The sequence below is a fragment of the Pogona vitticeps genome, chromosome 1, assembly GCF_051106095.1.
Source record: "Pogona vitticeps strain Pit_001003342236 chromosome 1, PviZW2.1, whole genome shotgun sequence".
NCBI classification, from domain to species: Eukaryota; Metazoa; Chordata; class Lepidosauria; order Squamata; family Agamidae; genus Pogona; species Pogona vitticeps.
Window position 1 is genome coordinate 296,593,772 of NC_135783.1, and position 24,861 is coordinate 296,618,632.

Below are 24,861 nucleotides of genomic sequence, written 5' to 3' on the forward strand. Positions count from 1 at the left end.
GACATTCACCCTCGTGCCCCTTGCTTGACCGTCAAACCCCAGAGCACACAAAGGCAAACAATCCCCTCTTTCACTGCTGCCACCAGGTGATCACTAAATTGCCATTACCTCAGAAAGATTCAGGTCCACACTTCAAGGTCGTTTAAATAAAACTTTTATTTATTACAGAGATTGATTCATGAATGTCTTCAGTAGCTAATCACACAGAATTCCCCAAACTCCACACTCTCTTACTTTCTCTGACTCTTACTGACTCTGTTGCTCTTACTTACTCTTACTGACTGACTCTGACTCCACCTCTTATAGCATCTCTGTCGGCTCATCCTCTCAGCAACATGAATATGCATGAACCATTACATTACATAACAAACATGAACCATTACATAAAACATGAACCATAGACCTAATAATTGGGGGACGCTACAGTTGGGTTTGATATGACTTGCCTGGAATTACCCAAAATTTTATGGCTGAAAATAATTTTGAGCACTGATCTGTCCTGTTCAAATGCAGGATGTTCTCTGCTAATGTCTTTCTGGCTCTGACTGCGAAATTTCTAATGGGTCTTCTTATTTGTTATTGCTTCCTGTACAGTTGAAAAATAATGAATTACTATGCATCTGTGTGGGAAGTGCTGTGTTTACAACTATTTTGTTTTGAATTGTTTGTTGTCTTAAGATCTGAAAGTATTCTTACTTCCACACAATTGACAGGAACATCTTTCTTATGTGAAAGAAATACTCTTCTCTTGTAGGAAGGGGACTGTCAGTAGATTGCAAAGGTGTATACTGGGAGAGAATACACAACCAGAATTGTGTAGAAAATTTAGTGGCTATTGTATAATCCAATTACAAAATGTGCATGAGGAAGAAGTGTTGGATACATTTCACCTGGTAGTGATATAGTGGTTATCTAGAAAGTGCAGTTGGGAACTGTGGTGTGGAGGATAGAAAAACAGAGCTTGAAGAAAACAAACGTGATGATATATATTGTCATGGCAGTGGAGAGTTTCTTAAAATTGTAACAGGAAGTTATCGAAATGTTCACTTCTTCCTGTTTTCTTTCTTCTGCCACTTAAGTTTTTAAAAATCCAAAGTTCATGTACCTATTTTAGATACTACAATTTCTGTCATAGAAAGGCAAAAGGTACTGCATGGGCCCATGCAGTCATTACTGCTTCTGTGTGCAGGTGGCAAGAGAGGATAGAATATTTGAATAGTTCATTCAAGCAGGGAGAGAGGTTCACTTTGTGCATTTTTAATGCAGAATGTCCATTCAGTTCTGCTTGAGGGTTTAAAAGAAACTGATATGTCCATGGAGAAAAGGCCAATCACAACTGCACCAGAAGAGTGAAAGAAGAAAACTACCAAAAGGAAACATAGGAAGAATCCTTGGCACTGCTTGCTGATTAAACACAGTGCCTGCCTACAATTCAGCAACAGTTTCAGAATCTGGTTATGAAGTGTAACAGTGGTTGATGTCCTGTGCTTTTTGTGTTGTCATAGCTGCAGTGTGATGTGGTTTATAGCTTGCCATTGAAGCTGATTTGAACTTCCACTAACCTATAATGCTGTTAAAGCCCTAACTGGCTTGGGACCAGAGTGCTTGGAAGACAGTTCTCACATACGCATGTATTTGAACCTTAAGATCTCTATCAGAGTGCCAGCCTTGAGTGCCTCTGCCAAAGTCAGGTGGTCACTAGGAAAGATACATCCCTATTACAGACCAGACTTCCTAGGGAATTAACAAGTAGGTATCCTTCAGTCTCAAGAGACTATGATAACATGCTCTGAATAGAGGTCTTGCAACAGCGTCTAGTGTGGTTGAGAAGGCCAGTTCAAGAGTGACAATCCCTTCCACACTGAAGACAAATACAATCTGTCCCCTGTCCAGCTCCCTGATTTTGCTGGTCTTGAGACTGCCTCTTTGCCTCAGCCTGCTGAACAAGTGTCTCTTCAAATTGGGAGAGACCATGATGCACCGCCTGCCTCCAGACTGAGTGCTCAGATTTCAAGGTTTCTCATCTGTTGACATCCATTCCTAAGGCCTTCAGAACCCGCTTGCAGATATCCTTGTATCGCAGCTGTGATCTCCCTCTGGGGCGATTTCCCTGCACTAATTCTCCGTACAGGAGATCTTTTGGAATTTGGAAGCCATTCTCACGACATGCCTGAGCCAATGCAGACATCACTGTTTCATTAATGTATACATGCTAAAAATTCCAGCACGTTCTAGGACTACTCTATTTGGAACTTTGTCCTGCCAGGTGATACCAAAAATACCATGGCATTTTGGGAGGCCAGACAGGCTTTTCTCCTCACTCATCCCTTTTAACTAGTTCAGACTTCGGATATTAAAGTCTGAGGTGTTCCAGGATTGCTTGCAGTTGTTTTTGCCTGTTGTCTTTCTAATGTTTTTGTTTGTTGTACAGTGGTGCCTCGCATTACGACGTTAATTCGTTCCAGCGAAATCGCTGTAGAACGAAAACATCATAATGCAAAGTTAAAAAGCCCATAGAAATGCATTAATGCGTTCCTAGGGGCTTGAAACTCACCGTCCAGCAAAGATCTTCCATAGCACAGCCATTTTCGCTGCCTGTGCAGCAAGGAATCCATCCCAGAAAAGAGCGGGGAGCCATGTTTTTTATCCAGCGGCCATTTTGAAACCGCCAATCAGCTGGCTGAAAATCATCGTTTTGCAAGAATTGGTTCCTGAAGCATGGAACCGATCATCACAAAGTGAAATTCCCCCATTGAAACCATTGTAAAGCAGTCGCTTTTGCAATCGCAAAAAGTTCATTGTAATGCAATTTTGTCGTTAAACGGGGCGCTTTTCTTGCGAGGCACCACTGTACATTTAATTTGAATTTTAATTTTTTTGTGCTTATTTATTTTATTATTTATTTATTGCATTTATATCCCCCTATCTAGTCAACAACCGTTCTAGGTGGCTCATGCTGTTGTAGCACCAAGAGAATATTGTTATGGAGCATCTAATAATGGTACTAGTAATAATTACATGCCATCAGAATGGTTCTGAATTATGATTACCATATTTTTCTATGTATAAGACACCCCCCTCCAGTTTTGACCATTTTCTGCCCGAGTGCCCAGATCAGTGGGCACCCTCCAGGCCAGTGCATCCTCCAGAGGACAGCCAGGGGACGCCTCCCCCTCAAATATAAGCAGGGCCTTTGTTCGTTCTTCCTGCTCTGTGCTGCCCTCTGGCTTTCTCACTCTCCTGCAGCATCGGAGTCATAGTCGATGGGCAGCAGCGATTTCACACTGAGGGGTGACCGGGTGCAGCTCCTCCATCACCACCGCCTCCTCTTCCTCCTCCTGTCACTGCCTGATCACCTCAGTGCCACTTGCAGGCTCCCTTTGGGTGGGGGACAAGGTGGCGGCAAGAGCTTGAGCTGAGCCCTGGCAGTGAGCGGCATTGCACCCTGAATTGGGCTGGCATGGGCAGCAGCATGGCTTGCTTGCCCATAGAGAGGGCTCTGTTTGCCAGTAGATTGACTTACTTTCGTGTATAAGGCAACCCTCAATTTTTACTCTATTTTAGCAAAAAGTAGCAACTTATACACAGAAAAATATGGTACTCTTTTCAGGTTTTTCTAGGTATAGAGTGGTCGCAATGACCAGATAGGTGGGGTACAAATAAAATAAATAAATAAATAAATAAATAAATAAATAAATAAAATAAATAGAGCAGCGGTCCCAAACCTTTTTGGGACCGTGGACGGGATGGGGGGAGCGAGCTCCATGCTTGGGGGGCATGCCCCCTACAAGCATGACATGCCCCCTACAAGCACGACATGCCCCCTGTGCGTCGAACACACCCACTGCAGGTGTGATGTGGCCCCCACACGAGTGTGACACTCCCACTATGCAAGTGGGGGGGGGGCGGAGATCCGTATCCACGGCCCAGTTCTGGGAAGCCCACGGACCGGCACCGGGCCGCGGACCAGGGGTTGACGATCCCTGGTATAGAGTAGTCAGAAGTGGTGTACCATTCTCTTCTTCTGAGGACACCCTGAGACTGTGCATCTTGCCCAAGGCTGCACAGGCTCGCTTTCTTCCTGGAATACATTGTGGGGAATAAAATGCCCTTGCTCTTTTATCAGATAACTGACTCACTGAAGTATCCAGCCAGTTGAAGCAGCTAGTACTAACCATTAATTAAAAAATTTAAAACTATCTCATATTCATTTATTGTCACATTTAGGGTTTCATATTTTATTTATGTCAAAATAATTGAAATCTATAAAGGGAGAATGGAGGGAGGGAGAATTGGTAGAACAGTGCTGCCATGTAGCATAAAATTGGGATAGAATCTAGCTTTAATTGGTTAAACTTAAATAGCATTGATTTCAGCAGGAATGCAAATTTAGGTAAATGTGCCTGAATGTAACAGACTGGAAAAATAGCAAAAAAAAAAAAAAAAAAAAAAAAAAAAAAAAAAGGAAATTCTAACTTTTAAAAACGGAGACATGTTTATGGTAACTTGCATTAGAAAAAACTGTTTTCTAAGCAAGTTACATTTTAAGAACACATCCAGCTAAAATAATAATGATAATAGTGCTGATTAATAGTATGAATTTTAAGGGTGATCCTGAGTTCTAAATGTCGATATGAAACATTGACCAAAATTCTGTTAGTGCAACAGCAATTCTGTTGCTTAAATTGTGTTAAGAGTAGCCCACAGAATCAAGAGGAATTTGGTGAGCAGCTCTTCTATAAATTCTGCTGAGTCAAATGAGCTTAGCATAGTAAGTTGTGGTTAGACTAGGTTCATTTGAACCTATGGAACTTATGGAATTAATGGAATCTTCACTGATTTAGTGGGCGTACTCCAGTGTGTTTTACTGTGCTAAGCAACAGGATTTGGGCCATTGTAAAACTTGTTTCAGGTCACTCGAACATGGCTGAGCTCTTTCCTGAGTTCTGAATTTTTATAAGAACCAGTCTGGTGTGAAATTAAAAAAAATAATTTTGTGTATCTTGAGTCATTTCTACAGCTTGTTCTGAATAGCTGTATGACATCTGTTGTGCTAATGGTACAGTTGATTGATTTTCTGTGTAGCAGTACTGAATGGCTCACTACATGTTTTAGAAAAGGCCGTGTCGGAGAGTAGAAACAAATGAATCAAGATCAAATTTATGTGCCCTTTGTATAATTTAAGGGCCTCAAAGGAATGGCAGTAATGAACTACAAAATGATTGCCCCCCAGTAAAGTCAGCGCAACGTATTAAGAGCTTGTAAAGAGGCCAAGCACATTTGCCACCATGACAGTAAAGCTCACAAATTCCTACTGTAATGGCAAAATGGGGAAGAGACTGAGGAGTCACATTTGCTCTGGCTCTTGAGAAGAATTATATTTCACGCACAAAGCTATGACTTTTGGGGAGGTCTGTTCATTCCTTAGAAAGACCTGTTTTGAGCACTGGGACTTTCATTTTCTCCCTCCTTCCTGTGAACTGTCTGACAGATCTTAGAAAAACTACCATAACTCTTTTTGGACTATGTTATGTGCTGTCAAGTCAGTACCAACTTACAGTGACCCTAACAAAGCTTTCAAAGTAAGTTAAATATTTACTTTGTCACTCTACCCAGTATACCCCCTGGAAATCCTATTGAAAATCTTGAGAAAAGTAACTTTTTTTACTGTATCTCCCAGTATGTTATACGTTTACTGTATGTTTCTGAGAATTCTAGCTCCCAGAAAGACGTTTCCATGCACTCTTATCCAGTACTCCTGTCACTTGACAGTTGCAACTGTGTCTTAGTTTCACCAAGTGGGAAAATATTTTGGATCTTGTACTCTCAATTTGGATAATACTTCTGAATTATTCTAATGACTAGTGAAACAGTTTGCAGGTGTAAAGTTACTGGCTTCTTGGGTAGATCTGCGCAGTCAGTCCCATGCTTTTTTTGACAAAAATGGAACTAACAGGATGAAGTCTGTCAGCTTATAAAACAAATAATTTTGCAATAGGAATTTTGGACAGTGTTGTTAATCTTTCAGTAGATCAGTTGCCTTTTTCCAGACACCATTACATCATGTGAAAGGAGTGGGTAGAGAAAGGAACTGAAACTTTCTTTTCAGTTCCTGAAGAAATGATGGGGTTATGTTTGCTCTAAACATAAATTAAGCCAATCCTGTGTTGTATCTGATACAGGCCATATGGTATTTCTAGTGAAACCAGCAGATGTTTCTCTTGCTCTGTGTCCCTTTCTGTTGCTGTCTGATCGTCTTTTGTTTCCATGTGTCCTGTCTGCAGAGGGCTGGGAGCAGTAACGTAGGCAGCAATTGTTGCTGTGCGTCCAGTTATTGGTGTGGGTTTTATAATAACAAAAAAATCATGAACAAAGGAAGTCCTCACAGTATAACCATGAAGCCTTTCTTTTCAAAGAGGTTAGTAACTGGATCCTGGCTTTGTGGTTTTCACTCTTAACTGATTATTCTATTCTTTGCTTGTTGCCTGCTGCTGTTTAGAGTCAACTATATTTTTAATACAAAACTGAATTGCTGTTTTCATTTGTGGTGAGTGAACCTATCTTCTCTACATCTGTGTTCCTTTGGGTGGGGGAAGGGGAGGGAGGATGAGCCTATAGGAATCAATTGTGTGGGTGCACCTACTGGAAGATCTTAATGCAGAATAGTCTTATTTTAGAGAGGCATTTACCATGTATGCAGTGCAACATTTTCTATACATCTTACATAGAGGAAATAAATAATAAAGGCTAAGGGAAACAATTGTTCTCTGGAATAACTTTTTTTTTGCATTGCTGTTATGTTTTCAAGCTCCTGTGTGAAGTGATAGCCATGCAATATTTAAAGTACTGCGAGCAAAAGGAACTCTAGACATCTGTAGTTGCCTATACATCTAATTGCACGTGTGTGTTGTATTTGGGCAAGTCCAAATATGAGATGAATTGACTCAGTAAAGAAGGCCACTATCTTTAGTATGCAAGAGCTGAGCAGGGTTGTTAATAAAAGATCATTTTGGAGGTCACTCATTCATAGCATCACCACAAACATCTTCCAAGTTGCTGATGTCTGACCCTGTATGTTACTCCAGAGGAAGATTCTCATATTTAGTGAATTAACTTTGGAATTTCCTTTAGCAGTGATGAATTTGCAGATTCTTGGTAGTACATCTGCAGAGGAGTAAAATAGTAATGTTCTGAACCCCAAAGGTTGAAATGATGCTGAAAAATATTTTGAAACTTCAGCAACTGTGATTATTTTGTATCCTTGCCCGAGGTTCTAATATTGCCTTGTACTTGGATGGCTACTCCTTGAAAATAAATATAAACAGAACGTCCATTACAGTGTGATTTAAGTGAATGGAAATGTTAGACTCTCATGTGTTGAAGTCAGCTGTACCAAATTGATAGTGCTTTAAGTCCTAAACACAAAGGTGCTTCACAAATGAGAAAATGGTTATTTTAAAAAACAAAAAAGAATGTTAGTCATTTTAGCTCCAGAAACAAAATTGAGGGGGGGAGCCCTATGTGGGGCAACACCTTTATTATATCAGTCAAGAAGTCATTAAATAGTGTGTAAGATTTTGAGTCCTTAAATTCCAGATGAAAAGTTCTGAAGGACTCAAAAAGTCTATACAGTGTTTTGAGATGCTTGGGTTTGGAAATAAATATTCAAATGTTGCCTTTTACCTGCAGTTGCACTTTTTTAAAAAAGCACAGCTAGAATAAACCTCCTTTCCCCCAGGTAGAATACACAAAGTGGGAGATACCAGTAATGTGTACTGAACTAAACTGAGTACCATGATGAAATGCATTTCTTTATTTCAAAGCCTGTGCTGTCAATTTGAGTCAAAGGCATGCAGATTCAAAGTCAAGACATAAGCTTCTGCACAATCCAGGTGATAAAAATAATTTCCAAAGACGCTTTCATTTTAATGATGGCTTTGCTGCTTCAGCAGGAGGTTGGACCTATTGACACTTGGAGTCCCTTCAAATGCCACAGTTTTGTGACTGTATGGTTCTAGATGAAATGTTATGCACAGGAGTGAAAGGCAGGGATGGAGAACCCTCCAGGGTAATTTAATCAGTATTTATAATTATCTGCAGCTGTATGTAAAAGAATAACATCTTAGATTATCACTTTATGTTTTACTGAATCGGAATACATTGGGATTGGTAAAGCTGCTTATACTCCATGTGCAACTCCCTATTAGAACACATGCTATTGAGAAACCCCTTGAGCTGCTCTTTATTGGGTGAGTGAATTTTGGGGACTTCTCAGTCGCTTTCCTCATGGCACTGTTGAGTTGTAATAATTTCTTGTAGCTTCTAAACCTATGGAACTTCCTTTATCTAGAAAAGCTCTATGGCCTTGTTTGAGCCTTACATGGAACACAGAGCTAATTCTCAGCAGTTACTGATGATATGACCATAATTTTTGATTCTCAGTAATTGCTGATTATTTGACTATAATTTGATTCCGCCTCTCATTTTAAAAGCTCCAGCTTTTAAAAAATGCTTTTGAAAGATTGAAGTAAATTTTGGAAACTGAAATCTTAGAAGGTTTGAGCCTGTTGTATCCCCCTGTACAGTACATAATTATTCTTGTAAATGCTGCTTTAAAATCCTCTGCTGTGCGCAGTTCTGCTTCCATGAAAGACCTCAATATCAGTTTTGTAATATGATTAATAGGACAGATGTTTGAAGTGTAGACAGCCTGGAGACCTTGAAGATGAGTACATTTTGAATAGTGGTGGTGGTGGGAAACCAAAAGCAGATGAACAGCTTGTATGTATTCATGAAGGCTTTCACAGCCGGGATTTAATGGTTGTTGTGGGTTTTTTGGGCTCTTTGGCCGTGTTCTGAAGGTTGTTCTTCCTGACGTTTCACAAGTCTCTGTGGCCGGCATCTTCAGAGGACAGCATTCTGTGCTCTGGTGTCGTTTGCTTGGGAGTGGAGTATTTATGGCTGTGAGATAGGCTTTTGTCCTATTCAGCAGATGGCTGATTAGTGTGTTTTGTTGTCATTGTATTGTTGTAATAAGGGGGAGAGATTATCTGTCACTGTCATTGATGGGTGTCATTAGCTGATCTTTTGTGTGTAGTGATCAATATGTTCAATATGATGTATACTGTTCAATTCTCTTTCCTAACCCCTCTAATCTATTCCTAAACCCTAACTCTCTCTCAATAACTTCTTGTCCCTACTTCTCTGTAACCCTGTCTTATTCCAACTCCTTAACTGTCTCTTCCAGCTGTCTAACTCTCTAACTGTCATTCTGATTCCGCCCCTCCTACTCTGTCTTCTGATTGACATGCAGGAATGACATCATCTTTTGGAATCCGCTACAGCCCTCTATTTCTTTTTCCATGGTGAATTGTATATTTGGGTGGATGCTGTTGAGTTGGTTCAGAAATTCTTCCAATTTTTCTTCAGTGTGGCTCCAGAGTGTGCAACTACTCTGACAAATGCTTCAAGGGTAAAACAGTTGCTCAGGAAGTAAAACAGTTCAAAGTTTGTTTTTAATTTTTTTTACTGATCATATGACACAAAGGTGAGTGGGAATCAGCCAGGCCGTTTTGCCTCCTATTCAGAGTTTTCTTGTCTGCTGCTGGGGGCTTCTGCTTTCTTCAAGTTGGAATGATTCGAATGGTATTTTCCCCATGTTATCATTTTTTTCAGTCTACAAAAGGATGGGAAGGTGGGAGTGTGTCTCTGGATGGTGTTCTGGTGACATTTATTTATTATGTATTTATATGTCGCCTTTCTCCCCATATGGGAACAAAGGTGGCTCACAAAAGATAAAACAACAGATTTAAAAACACTATAAAATTTCGCATTTAAATACAGTTAAACATATATTAAGATTAAACATAATAAACCGAGTGCGATGTTTTGGGACAGTAGGAACATCCATCTTAGTGATACATCTCTTTTCCCAGGGGAAAAAATTATTTAATAAATGATTAGGTCTGGCACTGAATGATTGCAATGATACATTAGTTTAGCGCTAGATGTTAGGAAAGTGTGAAGGCAGAAGGAGAAGGGGACAGCAGAGGATGAGATGGTTGGACAGTGTCATTGAAGCGACCAACATGAATCTGACCCAACTCTGGGAGGCAGTGGAAGACAGGAGGGCCTGGCGTGCTCTGGTCCATGGGGTCACGAAGAGTCGGACACGACTAAACAACAACAACAAAGATCACCTGTGCATAGAAAGAAAGAGGGAAAGAAAGAAGGAAGGAAAGAAGGAAAGCCAGGAATTGGCTGGTGACTGATATCAAAGGGAGAGGACCTGTGGGCTGTGAGTGCGTCAGATTGAGGGACCAGTGTAGACAGTAGCACCAAAATGATCTGGGGTCTCCATGTGATCATATAAATTAAATACAAGCATAAAAGACCACAAATCAAACTGCAGGATAGTGTAGTCATAGCATTAGTTTGCTGTTTTAAATCTAATATACTTCCTAGATGTGTCATCCCTTAAATTTTTCCCCTACCTCCTTGTGATTAGGACTAGAATCCAGACTAAATAAATCATGCTTCATTATAGTTGGTTCATTGAGACTTAAGGATGTAGTGATCAAATCCCATTCATGTTATTGAAACTGATTACATCTAATTCATGATATGCCCACTCTCATTATCCATTTTTCTTCTTCTTAAATTTGGGAGTACAGTAATACAATCTTTCCACCAGAGCTGAACCCCAGTGACAGATTGAGCAGCAGTAAGGCATGATGGGAATGACAGTTCATCAGAGATTAGAGATCTGAAAATTCCTTTACTGTGGTTTAAGATTTTTCTGGTATATCACAGCAGGAGTAAAACCAGTCCAGCTTTCGGCTTTCCACCATGGTCAAGGTGATGCGTGTAGAAACTCAACAACAGATCATACCGACAGTATTGATATTATGTGTGTACTGTATTCAGTTCTTATTGAGCCTTACCTTTGCCATTTGTTTGGTGCTCAAGATTACTTTGTCTTGTATAAATATGAGCAAGGAGATGTTTGCTTGTAAGACATCTGGACCTAGAAACATAGCTACTGAATGTATTTGCAGCTTAAGTCCAGCCATTTAGCTAATTATGGTATTAGGTTGGCACACGGTTATGTCTAACACAATGTAGCATACATTAAATTGCAGGCATGTAGGGAAATCTTTTGTTGCTAAGGAGGAGGGGATAAGTCTGACAGACCTGAGCAATACTCAGCTTGCATATGAGTCTGAAATATTCTGGAATCTTATTTTGAAATCTGTTGTGATATTTGGCAGAAGCTGAGCTTTTTACCTTTTGTTACCAAAGTTGCAGGCATGAAGGAAATGTTATTAAAAAGTATCTTTAGAAAGTATTAATTTAAAAAAATCTATTGTATTGCTCATTTTGTTAGTTAACCTTTTTCATCCAGTTAAATGCAACATGAAATGCTAATGAATCCTCTGAGAAAATGTGAAGCATATCACTTAATTAAATTCACACTTATTATTGTAGAACCATATAAGATGGTTGAGGTTTCAGATTTTGATATTGATCTGCAGGTTCAGATAATCAGCTCTCCCTGCCAAGAATACAGTCAGCAACAGGCACAGAAAATGGAGTTGTTTGTTAGTACAAAATCAATAAATCCTCAACAAAGGGGAAGGGTTGTGTACCTTCTCAAGAGTCAATGTATTTTTAAAAGGGGAATGAGGCTCCAGAAAAGGGGAAAATTAGAAAATCTCTATTGGTCCCAGTGTGGGGGAACACACTGAGTGTACATATGTGGTTTCTTTTGTTTTGTTTGTAAAAAAATTTAAGGGTTTGTTTAGATTAGAATGTTTAATTATCTAGTTTTTTTCAGACAGTGTTTGTCTACAGCTGTAGTTGATAATCAGTTGTATAATTTTGATTTCTGACCTCACTTTACATACTATATGAATGTCAATCAGTTTTCCTAGGATAGTTTATAACTAAAATCAAAGTATAATGTGATAGATACCCATATCTGAAACAAAACTTCTCTGTTAAGTTTTCTCTCATGTATAGAAAGCTTTGAGGAGTTGGGGGAAGGATCTTATCTCTGAATTTGCCCTGAGATTTGGAAGTGCTTAACTATTCCCAGTTTTAATTCTCACAGTAATGCTTAATGCTATAAAATTTAAATTATACTGTAGTACGTTTCTCCTCTTCCCCATAAGGATGTATCAGCATTAGTTTCACACTCTTGTCACTTGGGCCAACAAGGAACTTTTTCCCTGGAGTAAGTGGAAAAGGAAATAATCTCTAGTGCAAGCTGGGTACTCATTTTACCTACCTCGTAAGGATAGAAGGCTGAGTCAAGCTTGAACCGGCTACCTGGGATTGAACCCCTGGTTGTGAGCATAGTTTTGGCTGCAGTACAGCAGTTTAACCACTGCGCCACAAAGCTAAATGGTTATGAAAGGTACAACTTTCATAACCAAATTGCTGTAAATTAAGAAATCTCCATAGATGTTATCTGTTGCACACTAAGCCTGCTCAGCATGCTAAATATGTTTGTGGAGATTTCTTAATTTATGGCAATTTAATTCAGCACAACAAGATTTCAGCCAGTACCCCTCTCTCTTTCACACTTTCACTGTGCCTGTGTGTATGTAACTGGATGGATTTGATTATAATCATATTTTTGTTTCAATAGACATAAGGCTAATGATTGTTCTTAATTGGTTGTTCTCAAAGTTCCAGTTTGGTTCTGAGATTCTGAACTCATCTTTCAGATATTCATCTTAAATACTCTCTAAAACTAGGTATCTGATCCTTGTAGCACCAGCAGATTTTAAAATTCAGTGATATATCAAACAGAATGAAACAGTCCTCTTGTATCTAGTGTACAAAATTATCGTCTATATCAAAGCAAAGGAAAGTGTGCTGCTTAGAGAATGATTCATAGTGTTTAAAGCTCTCTCAGGGCAGTTTTACAATTTAATTATGCAGGCTACACATTGCCCTTGTAATGAACTGGGTTCTCAATTTAGCAACAGTGGAAGATTGAGTCAACCTTGAGCCAGCTACCTGAGCCCAGAATTGAATGCAGATCATGAGCAGAGTCTTTACTGCAGTTTAACCACTGCACAATGAAGCTCTTCTGTTTTCCCAAGAGCAAGTTGTATGGCAGCATCATTTGCCCTGAATTGCTGCCAGACTCAGTGCTTCCAACTGTTCGTGAACTATTCCCCCAACCTGCCTCGCCAGACATTTTCAGCTATGGTACATGTAATCACCACCCTGTGTAACATTTGACTCCTTCCATCTATTGAAACAACATGCAGAAGGGTCTGCACATACTAGCCTGTCTCGTTACCAAAGCTGTGTGCTATCTCTTCCCTGACCAACATCAGATTTAAGAAACTTAGTTACTTGGGATAAGCTCCTGTCTGTATTCGTCATTGTCGTTTAGTCGTGTCCGACTCTTCGTGACCCCATGGACCAGAGCACGCTAGGCCCTCCTATCTTCCACTGCCTTCTACAGTTGTGTCAAATTCATGTTGGTTGCTTCAATGACACTTATAAGCAATCCCCCATCTCCAAGGAGATTAAGGGGAAGCCGGAGAAGGAGAGATTCCAGAAAATTAGTCAGTCCTTATGAGCTAAGACGAGCCCTAGATCTCAGCCAGGCCCTGCACTAATTTTCCTTCCACAAGTCCATCCCCTTTGTTAAGTAAAATCAAGAAACACAGACAATCCATGAGTTTACACTCAGGCAAATCTGGGCTCTATATGGTAGCAAATATACATGGCCAATTAGATAGGTTAGTCTGTTCAAGAAACCAATGCATGCAATTCCAAAACATTACTGCTTTATTAAGACATATGGTTCAGAAAAGAATTCAGATTATATTAAAGCATTTCAGTTAGAAACATTTTCATATCAAGGCTGACAGATCACCCCCACTACTCCAGCTATAAAAATAAAACAAGAAATGCATTCTAAACTAGGATAATGCATAAGCGTAGTCATTCTTACGTATCCTGAGACTTCACAGTCCATAGTCCAACAGGTAAGGTAAAATCCAGTTGTAATCCATTAGTCCATGTTGGCAAAAAGGCTCCATTCAAAAGTTATAATCCATTTTGGGAAAAAGCACATGTCTGTCCTTTCTCAGTCAAACTCCATCTTTTTCCAACTTCTCACCACTTCCTTCTTTTTCCCAGGATGCCTCATAAGGAACACCCCCTCCTGGGTCTTGTTGTCCCACCTAACTTTCTCATGGGAGCTGGAGTTGTTATCATGTTTTGTGGCAGAATTATTATGACTACCAGGAATGTAACTCTCTGGCTCTCCTCAGCAACTAGATAACCAGAGAATGAAGCTTCTCTGAAACAGCATGTAAAACTTTCCTACCACAGACACAGACATTAAATCAAGATGGATGCTATTGGGACAATCTTATGGGACTACATATCCCATTCTCGTAACACATAAAAACACAAATCATCACAACAGTGTCCAACCATCTCATCCTCTGTCGTGCCCTTCTCGTCTTGCCTTCACACTTTCCTAACATCAAGGTCTTTTCCTGTCTATATTACCAAGTTGTAACTCTATTAATGTGTTCTCGAAGGCTTTCACAGCCGGAATCCGATGGTTGTTGTGGTTTTTTTGCATTGTTTGTCCAGAACATGGCCAAACAAACCCCACAACAACCATGTAACTACTGTATATTACTTTATGACTGTAACTTAACAAGGGAAAATGTCACATCTACTGTTGTATAACTTACAGATACTTTTTCTAGTTACAAGTCATGGCCTTACTAACTGACAGAAGAGGAATATCACATGATTCAAGTGTTGGTTCATGTGTCTTGTGATGATGATTTGCGCTTTGTTGTGTTGAGGCAATGACAAGTGTCTTGAAGGAAAAGTGTTTTGTAATACAGGCACTGGCTGATAACAAATAACTACAGTGGTGCCTCGCACAACGATGTTAATTGGTTCCAAAAAATTAATCGCTGTGTGAAACCATTGTTCTGCGAAGCACCATTTCCCATAGGAATACATTGAAAACCGGTTAATCTGTTCCAATTGGAACGGATTGCCGTCCTTAAGCGAAAATCGCCATAGGAAACATCGTTGAGTGAAACCCGATTCCCCAATTGAAATGCATTGAAGCCGACTCAGTGCATTTCAGTGGCTTTGCGAAGTCCTTTTTCGCTCCTGTAAAAGTGTCTTACAATGTTTGGAACCTGTTTTAAATGCTTGCAATCATTAGCCCACCTCCTGAACCCTATGCAAACTTAATTTGGTGTTGCTCTGAGTCGTCGTTAATTTTTGGTGAATTTTTTGTTTTTTCTCTCATTGAACTCTATTGAACTGTCCGTCCAATGCATTTCAATGAGAGAAAAAACAAAACATCACCAAAAATTAACGACGACTCAGAACAACACCAAATTAAGTTTGCATAGAGTTCAGGAGGTGGGCTAACGATTGCAAGCATTTAAAACAGGTTCCAAACAGTTTAAGACACTTTTACAGGAGCGAAAAAGGGACATCGTTAAGTGAAATTCCCCCATAGAGAACATCATTAAACGATGGGGGAAATTCCTCAAAGAAACCCATCGCTGTGTGAATTTGTCGTTGTATGAAGCAATCGTTGTGCGAGGCACCACTGTATTTTAGTATTGAGAAATGGGAAAGAAACAATTAGTTTTGAGTTAGTTTTTTTAAAAAACAGTAGCTGCAATGATAACTAACTGCTTGGAATCACTGACCATGCTGGCTGAAAGATTCTGGGGAATGGGTGAAAGCAGTAGCAGTCCCTGCTCCCCAAGAACATTCAGTAGTATTCTCCCTCTCTACTGATCTGCAAATGGCCCATGTTTTGTGTGAAGTAATTGCAAAGCAGTGGGCATTCTGTGCTTATGATGCTTGCTGACAGAAAAAGACAGTATGTTTGAATCCAAGCTAAATGTGAACACGATAGAAATTTGAAGACAGCTGTTCAAAACATAGTTTTGTCTTTTTTTTTTTTTTTTTTTGCAAAATGCCATGAAATCCCTAATGTATCTGCCTGCCTGTTTTTAAAGAGCCAAAAACCACATGATGTACTAGATAAAACAAGAATGTTTGGGTTGACCCTGTCTTTCTGCATTGTTTAGAGAGCATCTGAAAGCTGTGTGGTGTTGGCATAAATTTTGCATGCTTTTGCTTGATTTTCTCATTCCAAAGATATTTCAGTTTGAGGGCACTTGCCTATTAATGCTGGAAAATGTTGATATTTTAGAAGAAATGTTTAAAGTAAATTTAATTAAATGCAACTTGACAAAAAAACCATTTGTGTTCTATCATGAGGTTAGAATTAATCCTTGAAGAAAAAGTGATCACACACCAGAAAGCATATGAATGGGTAAATGTACTTATGATATTCTCTGTATAATGGTATATAAATAGTGTAAGCTAGTTCTATCCAGAGGTGTGGGAAACTGGCCATGCTCATTTGGGATGATGGAGGCTGTACTCTCAGCATGTCTGGACAGTACTAAGATGGAAAGGCTGGGATACAGCATGTGCTTAATTCTTCTAGTGACATGTTGGAACATCAAGTGCATGCTTTTGGTCTCTTCAACAGAGGTAACTGTTACATGAAAAACTGGCAGTGGCAATTGCAAGAAGTTGGGTTTTCTATTAACACTAAATAAATGACTGCAAATATGGGACATAAAAACTCTGGTTATCAGTTCCTCCAGAACGGTGAAATACATATTTTATTTTCATTGAAACTCAACATGTTTAAAAATAACACGATTTTTTCTAGTTTGCAAAATGGCTGGGTCAGTTAGTTCCATTCATCCTGTAAGTTGGTGGCAATTTGTTCTTTAAAAAATAAAGTTCAAAATCACTGAGTGGACAATCTCTTTCTTAGGGACCTTCTGAGATCTCTAAAAGTCTTTATTGGGCTAGATGGTTAAAAAGGAGGGTAGCAGGGAAACACATGAGAGCTGTGAATTTTTTGTTTTGTTTTATTTCTGTTAAGCAACATAGTCTGCTTCTTCACTGGAATATTTGTAGAAGATTACTAGCCACCAAACCTGGATTTACTGGTTTGCAAAGCTTCATGCAGGAATGCTTGTGTTACTTATTCTAGACAGTCATGGTGTAAAATACTTTAAAATCTACTCACATTACATTTTTGGTGGGTGAGGGAGTGGCTATCTTTATGTTTTGTACAAATTTCAAGAGAAGTGGTGTTGGAATGTTGCAACAAAAACAACAGAATGTTATGTTCCATTGTTGCTTCTGACCTATGGTGACCCGATGAATGAGTGATATCCAAAATCTCTTGTCCTCAACAGCCCTGCTCAGTTCTTGTAAACCTCATATCTATGGCTTCCTTTAGCAAGTCAGTCTATATCATATTTGATCTGTCTCTTTTCCTGCTGCCTTCAACCTTTCTCAGCATTATCATCTTTTCCTGAGAATTTTATCTTTTGATGATGTGCCCAAAGTATGACAGCTTCAGTTTAGTCATTTTTTGTCTCCAGAGATAGTTTGGGCTTGATTAGCTCTAGGACCAACTTTCTGGCAATCCAGGGTATCTGCAAAGCTTTTCTCCAGAACTGCATTTCAAATGAAGTTGTTTTTTTTTCTTGCCAGCTTCATTTACTGCCCAGCTTTCACATCCATAGATAGTGACTGGGAATACAAGAATGAGGGTGATCTTGCTGTCAGGTGACACACCCTTACAATTGATTATCTATTCCAATTCCTTCATCACTGCTCTTCTGACTTTTGGTCTTCTGATTTCTTGTGTGCAGTCTCCATTTGGATTGATGGTTGAACCAACTCTGCTAGTAAGATTGTGTCACTTGCATATCTTAGATTGTTGATTTTCCCCCCACCAATTTTCACTCATCTTCATCTAAATCTTCTGCAGCTTTCTGTACATATATGTTCTGTGTACAGATTGAATAGGTAAGGGGATGAAACGTGCCCTTGTCTGACACCTTTGCCTGTAAGAAACCATTCTGTAGCACCGTAGAAACTAACACACTTTAAGTAATATGAGCTTTCACAGACCCTGGCCCACAGTATCATGGTGGCAGTGCTTGAAAATAAGGCACCAGTATAGCAAGGTACTTCGTGCACAAGGTACTTTACTGCTATTTTCCTCAACATTCATTATTGTTCATCCAGTTTTCTTCCAGCAGTAAAACTCAGTTCTGCTTCATGCTTATTTGCTGTTGTGGTTATAAGTATTCCTGCGTTCATATGAAAATCTCACCCCTACTGGCAAGGCAATTACATTTCATACAGAACACTGCATGCAGGGATTTTCCTTTACAAAATCTGCATAATATGATCCCTTTAAGCAAGGGAGGGATGAGAAACCTGGCATGAAATCTGAGTGCTCCATTCAAATGCAGATGTGAGGCCTTGTTAAAGAGGGGATTTTACCTTTTGAACTTGGTCCCCTGCTGCTCTACTCTTCCTTTCCCTTTATGGCAGCTGCCCCTTATTGCTTACATTTAATGAAAAAAGAAAGAAACTCTTGATGCTGACATGTTTGGCCAAAGCATCATGCGTAGTGAAACTAATTTAAAACTTTAGTAAAGAAGAATGCACTCTGGTAGGTAGTTAGATTTTGTTCCTCTTGTTGTGTTTTTCTCCCAGTCCCCTTAATAATCTTTTATACACATAGAAAATTTTGTTATCCAGTTCTTAAGGCATTCAGCAGGAGAATTAGTGCAAATGAAATCTGTGTAGGACTGAGTGAAGCATAATTACTTCAGGCCTTTTAAAGACCTTTGGTTGAGGAATTAAAAAGGGAGAAAACAGACATGTCAGACGTGTAGGTCTAAGGGCATTAAATAAAGCCTGTCTTATGACTTAAGATCAAAAGATGGGGTTTCACCTGTGTCTTTGAAGTCAGCTCAGGTAGAATGTGCTTTCAAGTTACTTCTGAGTTTTTAGTCAGTTGGTTGCTTACTGTTTGACACTTGAGATTACTGTACTATGCAGGTATTTCAAACCTAGACTCACTTGGACTCCATTAATAGGTTGTTTACCCCCTGCAGGTAAGAAACCTGTGGGCTCTTTTAACTGGAAACTCCTTTCTTCTTTTCCCTTTCCTTCTAAATATGACCTTGACAAATATTACCGAACAAGAGCAAAATGCACACAGTGCTTCAGTAACCATTTTGATTTTGCATTTTTACAGTGATCGTGCATCAACTAGGGTTATCTGTTGCCAAGAAACTGAAGTACATTGTTGAGTTACAGGAGGACCTTTTAGTAGTAATAGTGGATCAACCAGGTATAGACTTACAGTGGGGTCTTGACTTAAGAATGGCTTGAGTTAAGAACATTTTGACTTAAGAACCACTCTCATAGGAAAATACTGACTTGACTTACATACTTAGATTTGAGTTAAGAACTGAAAAAAACCACGTGGGAGGCAGGGAAAGTGCAAAATTTGAACTTTCAGTTAACTGTTGGCCAGTGAAAAGGGTGCCTGTCTGCTTCCTCACTCCTCCCAGCATTTAGAGAGTGGATTGGGAGACAGTCTTCAGACTGCCTGGTACTGTACTGCCTGGACTGTATTTTCCCTGCCTTCCCTGAACCTTTCTTGACCTAAGAAATAAAGAAACAAAATATCCCCCTCTAGTGGTTGAAGGCAGAATAGCAGCTTCCCATTAGTTTCTATGGACGGAAAAGAGCAGATACGGATCAAATGGTTTTCAATGCATTCCTGTGGGAAATGCAGATTTGACCTGAGAACTTTTTGAGTTGAGAACCGCCTTCCAATACGGATTAAGTTCTCAAGTCAACACCCCACTGTAATTGCATTTGAAAGTCAAAAGCAGTGATCTTCAAATGGAAAGGAAGGTATTGAAATGCAGTAATGGAATAATTGAAGCAATCTGTGGACTAACTCAAATATTTGGGTTCTGTAAGAGGATTGAGCAGTCTTCAAACAGTGCAAGTATGTGGTACAGCAAGATTAAAAAAATGAGATAAAAAAGGTTCTCCTTCATGTCCTCTGTGAATACACACTAATGGGTTAATCTGCGCCTGAGCAGAGCAGTCTTCAAAACTTCCACAGCTTTAAGCACTTAGTGCTGGGACCTCCCCTACACCTGGCTATATAACTCCGCCCCCTTGTTTTTTTTGACTGCCACTGTGGCAGCAGCTTCGTTTGGAACTTCAGAAGTAGAAACAAATCTTTCTTTTCCGGCAGCACAATGTTCGCAGCTTCGACCGAACCGGCTGTTAACCCATTCGGCCTTCTCCGTTCTACAACTGTTGAGCCTGTGCATAGTCAGGCTCATGCTAGGACAGTCTTCTCCCCTGTGCGTCAGGAGGGCTTCCTTATTCAGGATTGGGACTCACATGAGTCACAGGGAGGTGGAAGATTTTCCAACCAATCTTCCTACACCCCTCTCGGTTGTCAGAGATGGTCACACTCCTTTACTGTTAACAGATGAGGAGTTCTTGGTTGGTGTTGTTATTTGTTTTTGGCTGCCATGTAGCCATTTACTCCTCTGCCATGGGGGCTTATCATCACCACTTACGGAGTTTGGTGCTGCCCACCCTGCAGGTAGCTCCTGTGCGCCCTTACAGTTCAGTCCTCCCACATCACTAGGAGGCACTGTTGCAGGTGCATCACGAGCGCACTGCTGCTCGATACGCCTTAAAACCAGCATCTAAGCAAGTGACGGGTTAGAACCTGCCATTTGTTGGTGTACAGCTATTTAGTCAGAAAACGGTTGTTATTCTTGATAACCTGCTCAGGCTGTAAAAGGCGACACAGTTATTTGTGCCATAACTGCAAGAGCCTGAAGATGTTCCCATCAGCCTATGGCATCCTGGAAACATTAAAGGTCTCAACCCCAAAGTTACCAGCCGCCGCCCCTAGACATGTGGGCAAGCATGGCCCTGACTGGCAGAACTGCAAGTAGGATGGCAAAACTGAGCAGTCTCTTTACTTCTCTGTTGTTGACCAGTCAGTCTGTTTGACTCCTTGGTACTTTCTATCGTAGCTACCAGCTTTCCCACTATCTTCGATATACCCCCTGTCACAGGCTGCGTTATGGCCACCTCCACCCCAACCCCCACCCAAAAAAAAAAGTAGAGAGAGAAGGATGGAAGCCTCTGGCCCATCCTTGATTTTGGAGGCCTGAATTCTTTATTACTCTACGCAGTTTCTGTACGGCTTCCTTGGATCTGTTATTCACTAGTTACGTCCAGGGGGTTGGTTTATTGTAAGATGCTCATTTTCATGTGGGCATCTTGTTGGACCATGACTGCTTTCTTAGGATTTCAGTTGGAGAAATCACTGTTTACCCATGATTGGTTCATTGGCTCCTGGTCGCGGAGTCCAAACCACAGGCTGGTGAGTGCACATCTTTGGCACTGTCCCTTTTGTCATCGTGAGGACTATAGGTCAACGTAGTGAAGCTGATTTTGCACCTTACACACTGTAAATTGTATTTATGTGCCTTTGGATGCTTTCTTGTAGCAGGATTTTTTCCTGACAACAAGTTTGTGGCAATGTTTGACTGGTTATGCTCCTTTTTTCTTCGGGCGCTTGGTTCTTCATTGTGGTCTTCTGTGAATGCACATATATGGGTTTAGTCTGCACCTGCGCTGACGTTCTCGGAGTATTCTAGAGCTAAAAGTAACAATTTTATGGGACGATCCCCCAAGAGGCACATGCTCCTCCCACCCTCAGTTCCTTTTTCCGCCGTGCTGTAAAGTTCTACAGAGAAATCAGAGCTATTTCCACAGCATTTTTGCCTTAGCTTATTCATCATTTCCCTTTTAATTGGATACTTCCCTTCTCAATTTTTTATCTACGATCCCCCCGTGAGTTGGTTTTGTTTTTATTCAGCCATTTTATTTCTTTTGAGTTTCGCCGCCTTTTCTGGCCTCCTCAGCCTTTTGATTCTCTGGCACTTTTATATTTTTTTCTGCCTGGGTAAACCACGTTTTACCCAGATAGATGCAGCCGCGCGGACTCGCTTTTACGAGTTTGCTTTCTATACCGCATTTCGACTACTTCTCTGAGTCCCTGCTTCGGAGTCAGGTGGTCCAGGTTGCATCAGACTATACCGCTGCAGTTTCTTATTTGGACATGCAGGGCAGCAGTCACTAGTTATGCCTTCTTCGGAATGGTGTTATGCTCGCCACATTTATCCAGTGGCTGTACATTAAGTAGGCAGTCCATCTCAGCAGAATATAGGGTCCGTCCAGTGGCTTTCAATGGAGAATAAAAAATTCACCAAAAATTAACAAAGACTCAGAACAACACCAAATTAAGTTTGCATAGGTTTCAGGAGGTGGGCTAACGATTGCAAGCATTTAAAACAGGTTTCAAACAGTTGAAGACACTTTTACAGGAGCGAAAAGGGACTTCGCAAACCTATTCAAATGCATTGAGTCGGCTTCAATGCATTTCAATTGGGGAACCACGTTTCCCTCAACGATGTTTCCTATGCCGATTTTCACTTAAGGGCGGCAATCCGTTCCAATTGGAACGGATTAACCGGTTTTCAGCGCTTTCCTATGGGAAATGGTGTTTCACAGAACAATGTTTTCACAGAACGGGTTTTTTTTTTTTTGAACCAATTAACATCGTTATGCGAGGCACCACTGTATATTTTAGTAAATGACTCAGTACAGGGGACCAGCATAGTCACGTGTTATGGTTTCTAGAGCGTGATTGCTTGACCATTTGTATTGATGCAGATCTTGCACATTCCCATTACTATATATTCTGATGTTTAGTAACAGGTGATGGTGAAATTATTCAGTGATAAATTATTCATGCTTTCATCATCTTTTTTATCATCTTCATAGCCATCTGTTTTAATTTATCCTATTAGTTATTGTATCTGTTGAATGTTTGTATTATCTTAATTTTATCGTGTTTTGATAATGTGTTGTTTGTCTTGTTATTAGCCGTTCATAGTGGCCTGGTTGCCAGATGGTGTGGGGTATAAATTCAATAAATAAATAAATAAGGGCTCACCATATTTTCCAGGGGCTTTATGGTAATTTCTATTACCATAATGTATTACTGGTATATTGTGCAAAGAAGAGCTATACAGCTTTTATCAACAGAAGTGTTTCTCTTCGCTGCTGTTCTTTCACGGGTTTCAGGTCATGCTTAGATCTGAATTCCAAATGTTGCTTATGCATTTTGAAAGAAAACAGGTTACCTGTGCATTTTTGTAAACAAACAATGAGACCACATTGCTGCAGTATCTGAAGGAATGAAGGGTAAACACAGTTTCTTCACTCCATAGCAATGGAAGTCATCAGTATCTAGGAGTGGAATAATGGCAACACGAGAGAGTTCAAAATTGACCTGGTTGATAGTATTGTATTATATATTCACTAAGTGTTTTGCAAGAACAGTTGCATTAGTGTAATTTTATCTTAATTATACAAGGCTATAATTGCTTTTGATCTAGACTTGTGTCAATAGGTAATAATATTATTGTTGGAGATTTTTCATTTTAAACAGCAACAACAAATGATACACTCTGTTGTCATTTTACACTGATTCATAGACAGTACTGCTACTTCAGTAAAGTAGTTCCACATAATAACATCTTTTTCCTGTTTGTGATTTCCATTTAGATGAATACTTCAAACCTTTTAAACTGTTGCCTGTAAACGCTTCTCTCTATTTAATGTGAATGGTTTTAAGTCTCATTCCAAGTACTGTAGCCGAAATTTGAAAGTCTTTGAATGAATTAGGGACAGAGTTATTGTATGAGATTAACAGCTCTGGACTGCACATATGACTACAATTAATGCATTTTTGGCTTGGAGAAGCTCTTTATCCCAGGTCTAGGCATTTGGCTTGGTTTTTGAATACAGATGGTGACATATACCCATTGGCTTGAATCTAACAGTCTGCAGGTAGAAACAAGTGATGTCATTTCCCTGAATTTAAATAGCCACACACTTGTAATCCAGAGTTGTGATGTCTAGTCACTGCAACTTGATTTTCTGCCTTGTTTCTTCTCATACAGCAGTTCATTTTAGGTAGGGTATATCTCTATAGACTCGACAGTCTCTCTCTCTCCAGGTGACCTTGTGGGACTTCTATCTGTTTTGGTTGTTTGATCTAGTCTAACTGCCACTTGTTTCTTAAAATTAAAAAAAGTGCATCTCTCTAGAAAAACTGATTTACCTGTAGTCTTGTGAGTAAAATTTCCAACATGGCAGTCTACCAGGTCATTTGTCTCTTTACCATCCCCACAATTTTAACTATGTTTTACTTTTGTGTACTTTTTGTATAAATAGTAGTTAATTCAGTCCAGATAGCTCTCCTAGTTTTTGTGGATAGCTGTTGCTTTTGGAGTTCTTTAAAATTTTCAAAAATTCTCATACATTGTTAGATCTCTCTATTCCTTTCCACTCAGCTTATGCCAAGGGTGTGAGATTTCCACATATTTTGACTGCCCTGACCTCCACTTCAGAAGCTTATCTAACCTTTATCCCCCCCCCCCCACTTTATTATAGGTAGAGCTATTCTCAGCCAGCAAACCATTGGGACGTTGGAAGAGGAAAAATATTTAAAAATTTTGGTGTCTAAAAGATGTGCCATGGAATGGTAGCAAAAACGAGCACCACAACATCACTACTTGCCTTGATAAGTCATGGGATATTTTTTCCATTGTTCATCTTCAGTACACGCATGGTGGAAGGACTGGAGTCATGTAAGTAAAACTCTTCTTGTCTACGTTTTAAACCATCTCTTTAGTGGCTTAGAGCAAATAATAATTCAATTAAAAGATGGCCTCCTACTTTTAAAATACCCATAAACTGAGTGGTACCTAAAAATAAGACATATTGCTTTTTCAAGAACCTTGGTGTATTCATGGATATGGTGGA

At 39.8% G+C, this 24,861-nt stretch overlaps 1 protein-coding gene across 1 annotated transcript in view; it reads left to right on the plus strand.

Moving 5' to 3' along the window:
- SUSD6 (sushi domain containing 6) overlaps positions 1–24,861 on the plus strand; it is a 95,619-nt gene that overhangs the window by 32,947 nt on the left and 37,811 nt on the right. Inside the window, exon 2 of the mRNA XM_020788503.3 lies at positions 24,490–24,686. Within this exon, the coding sequence (XP_020644162.1) occupies positions 24,566–24,686 (121 nt within the window). The 5' untranslated portion in view covers positions 24,490–24,565. The remainder of the gene's footprint in view (positions 1–24,489; positions 24,687–24,861) is intronic.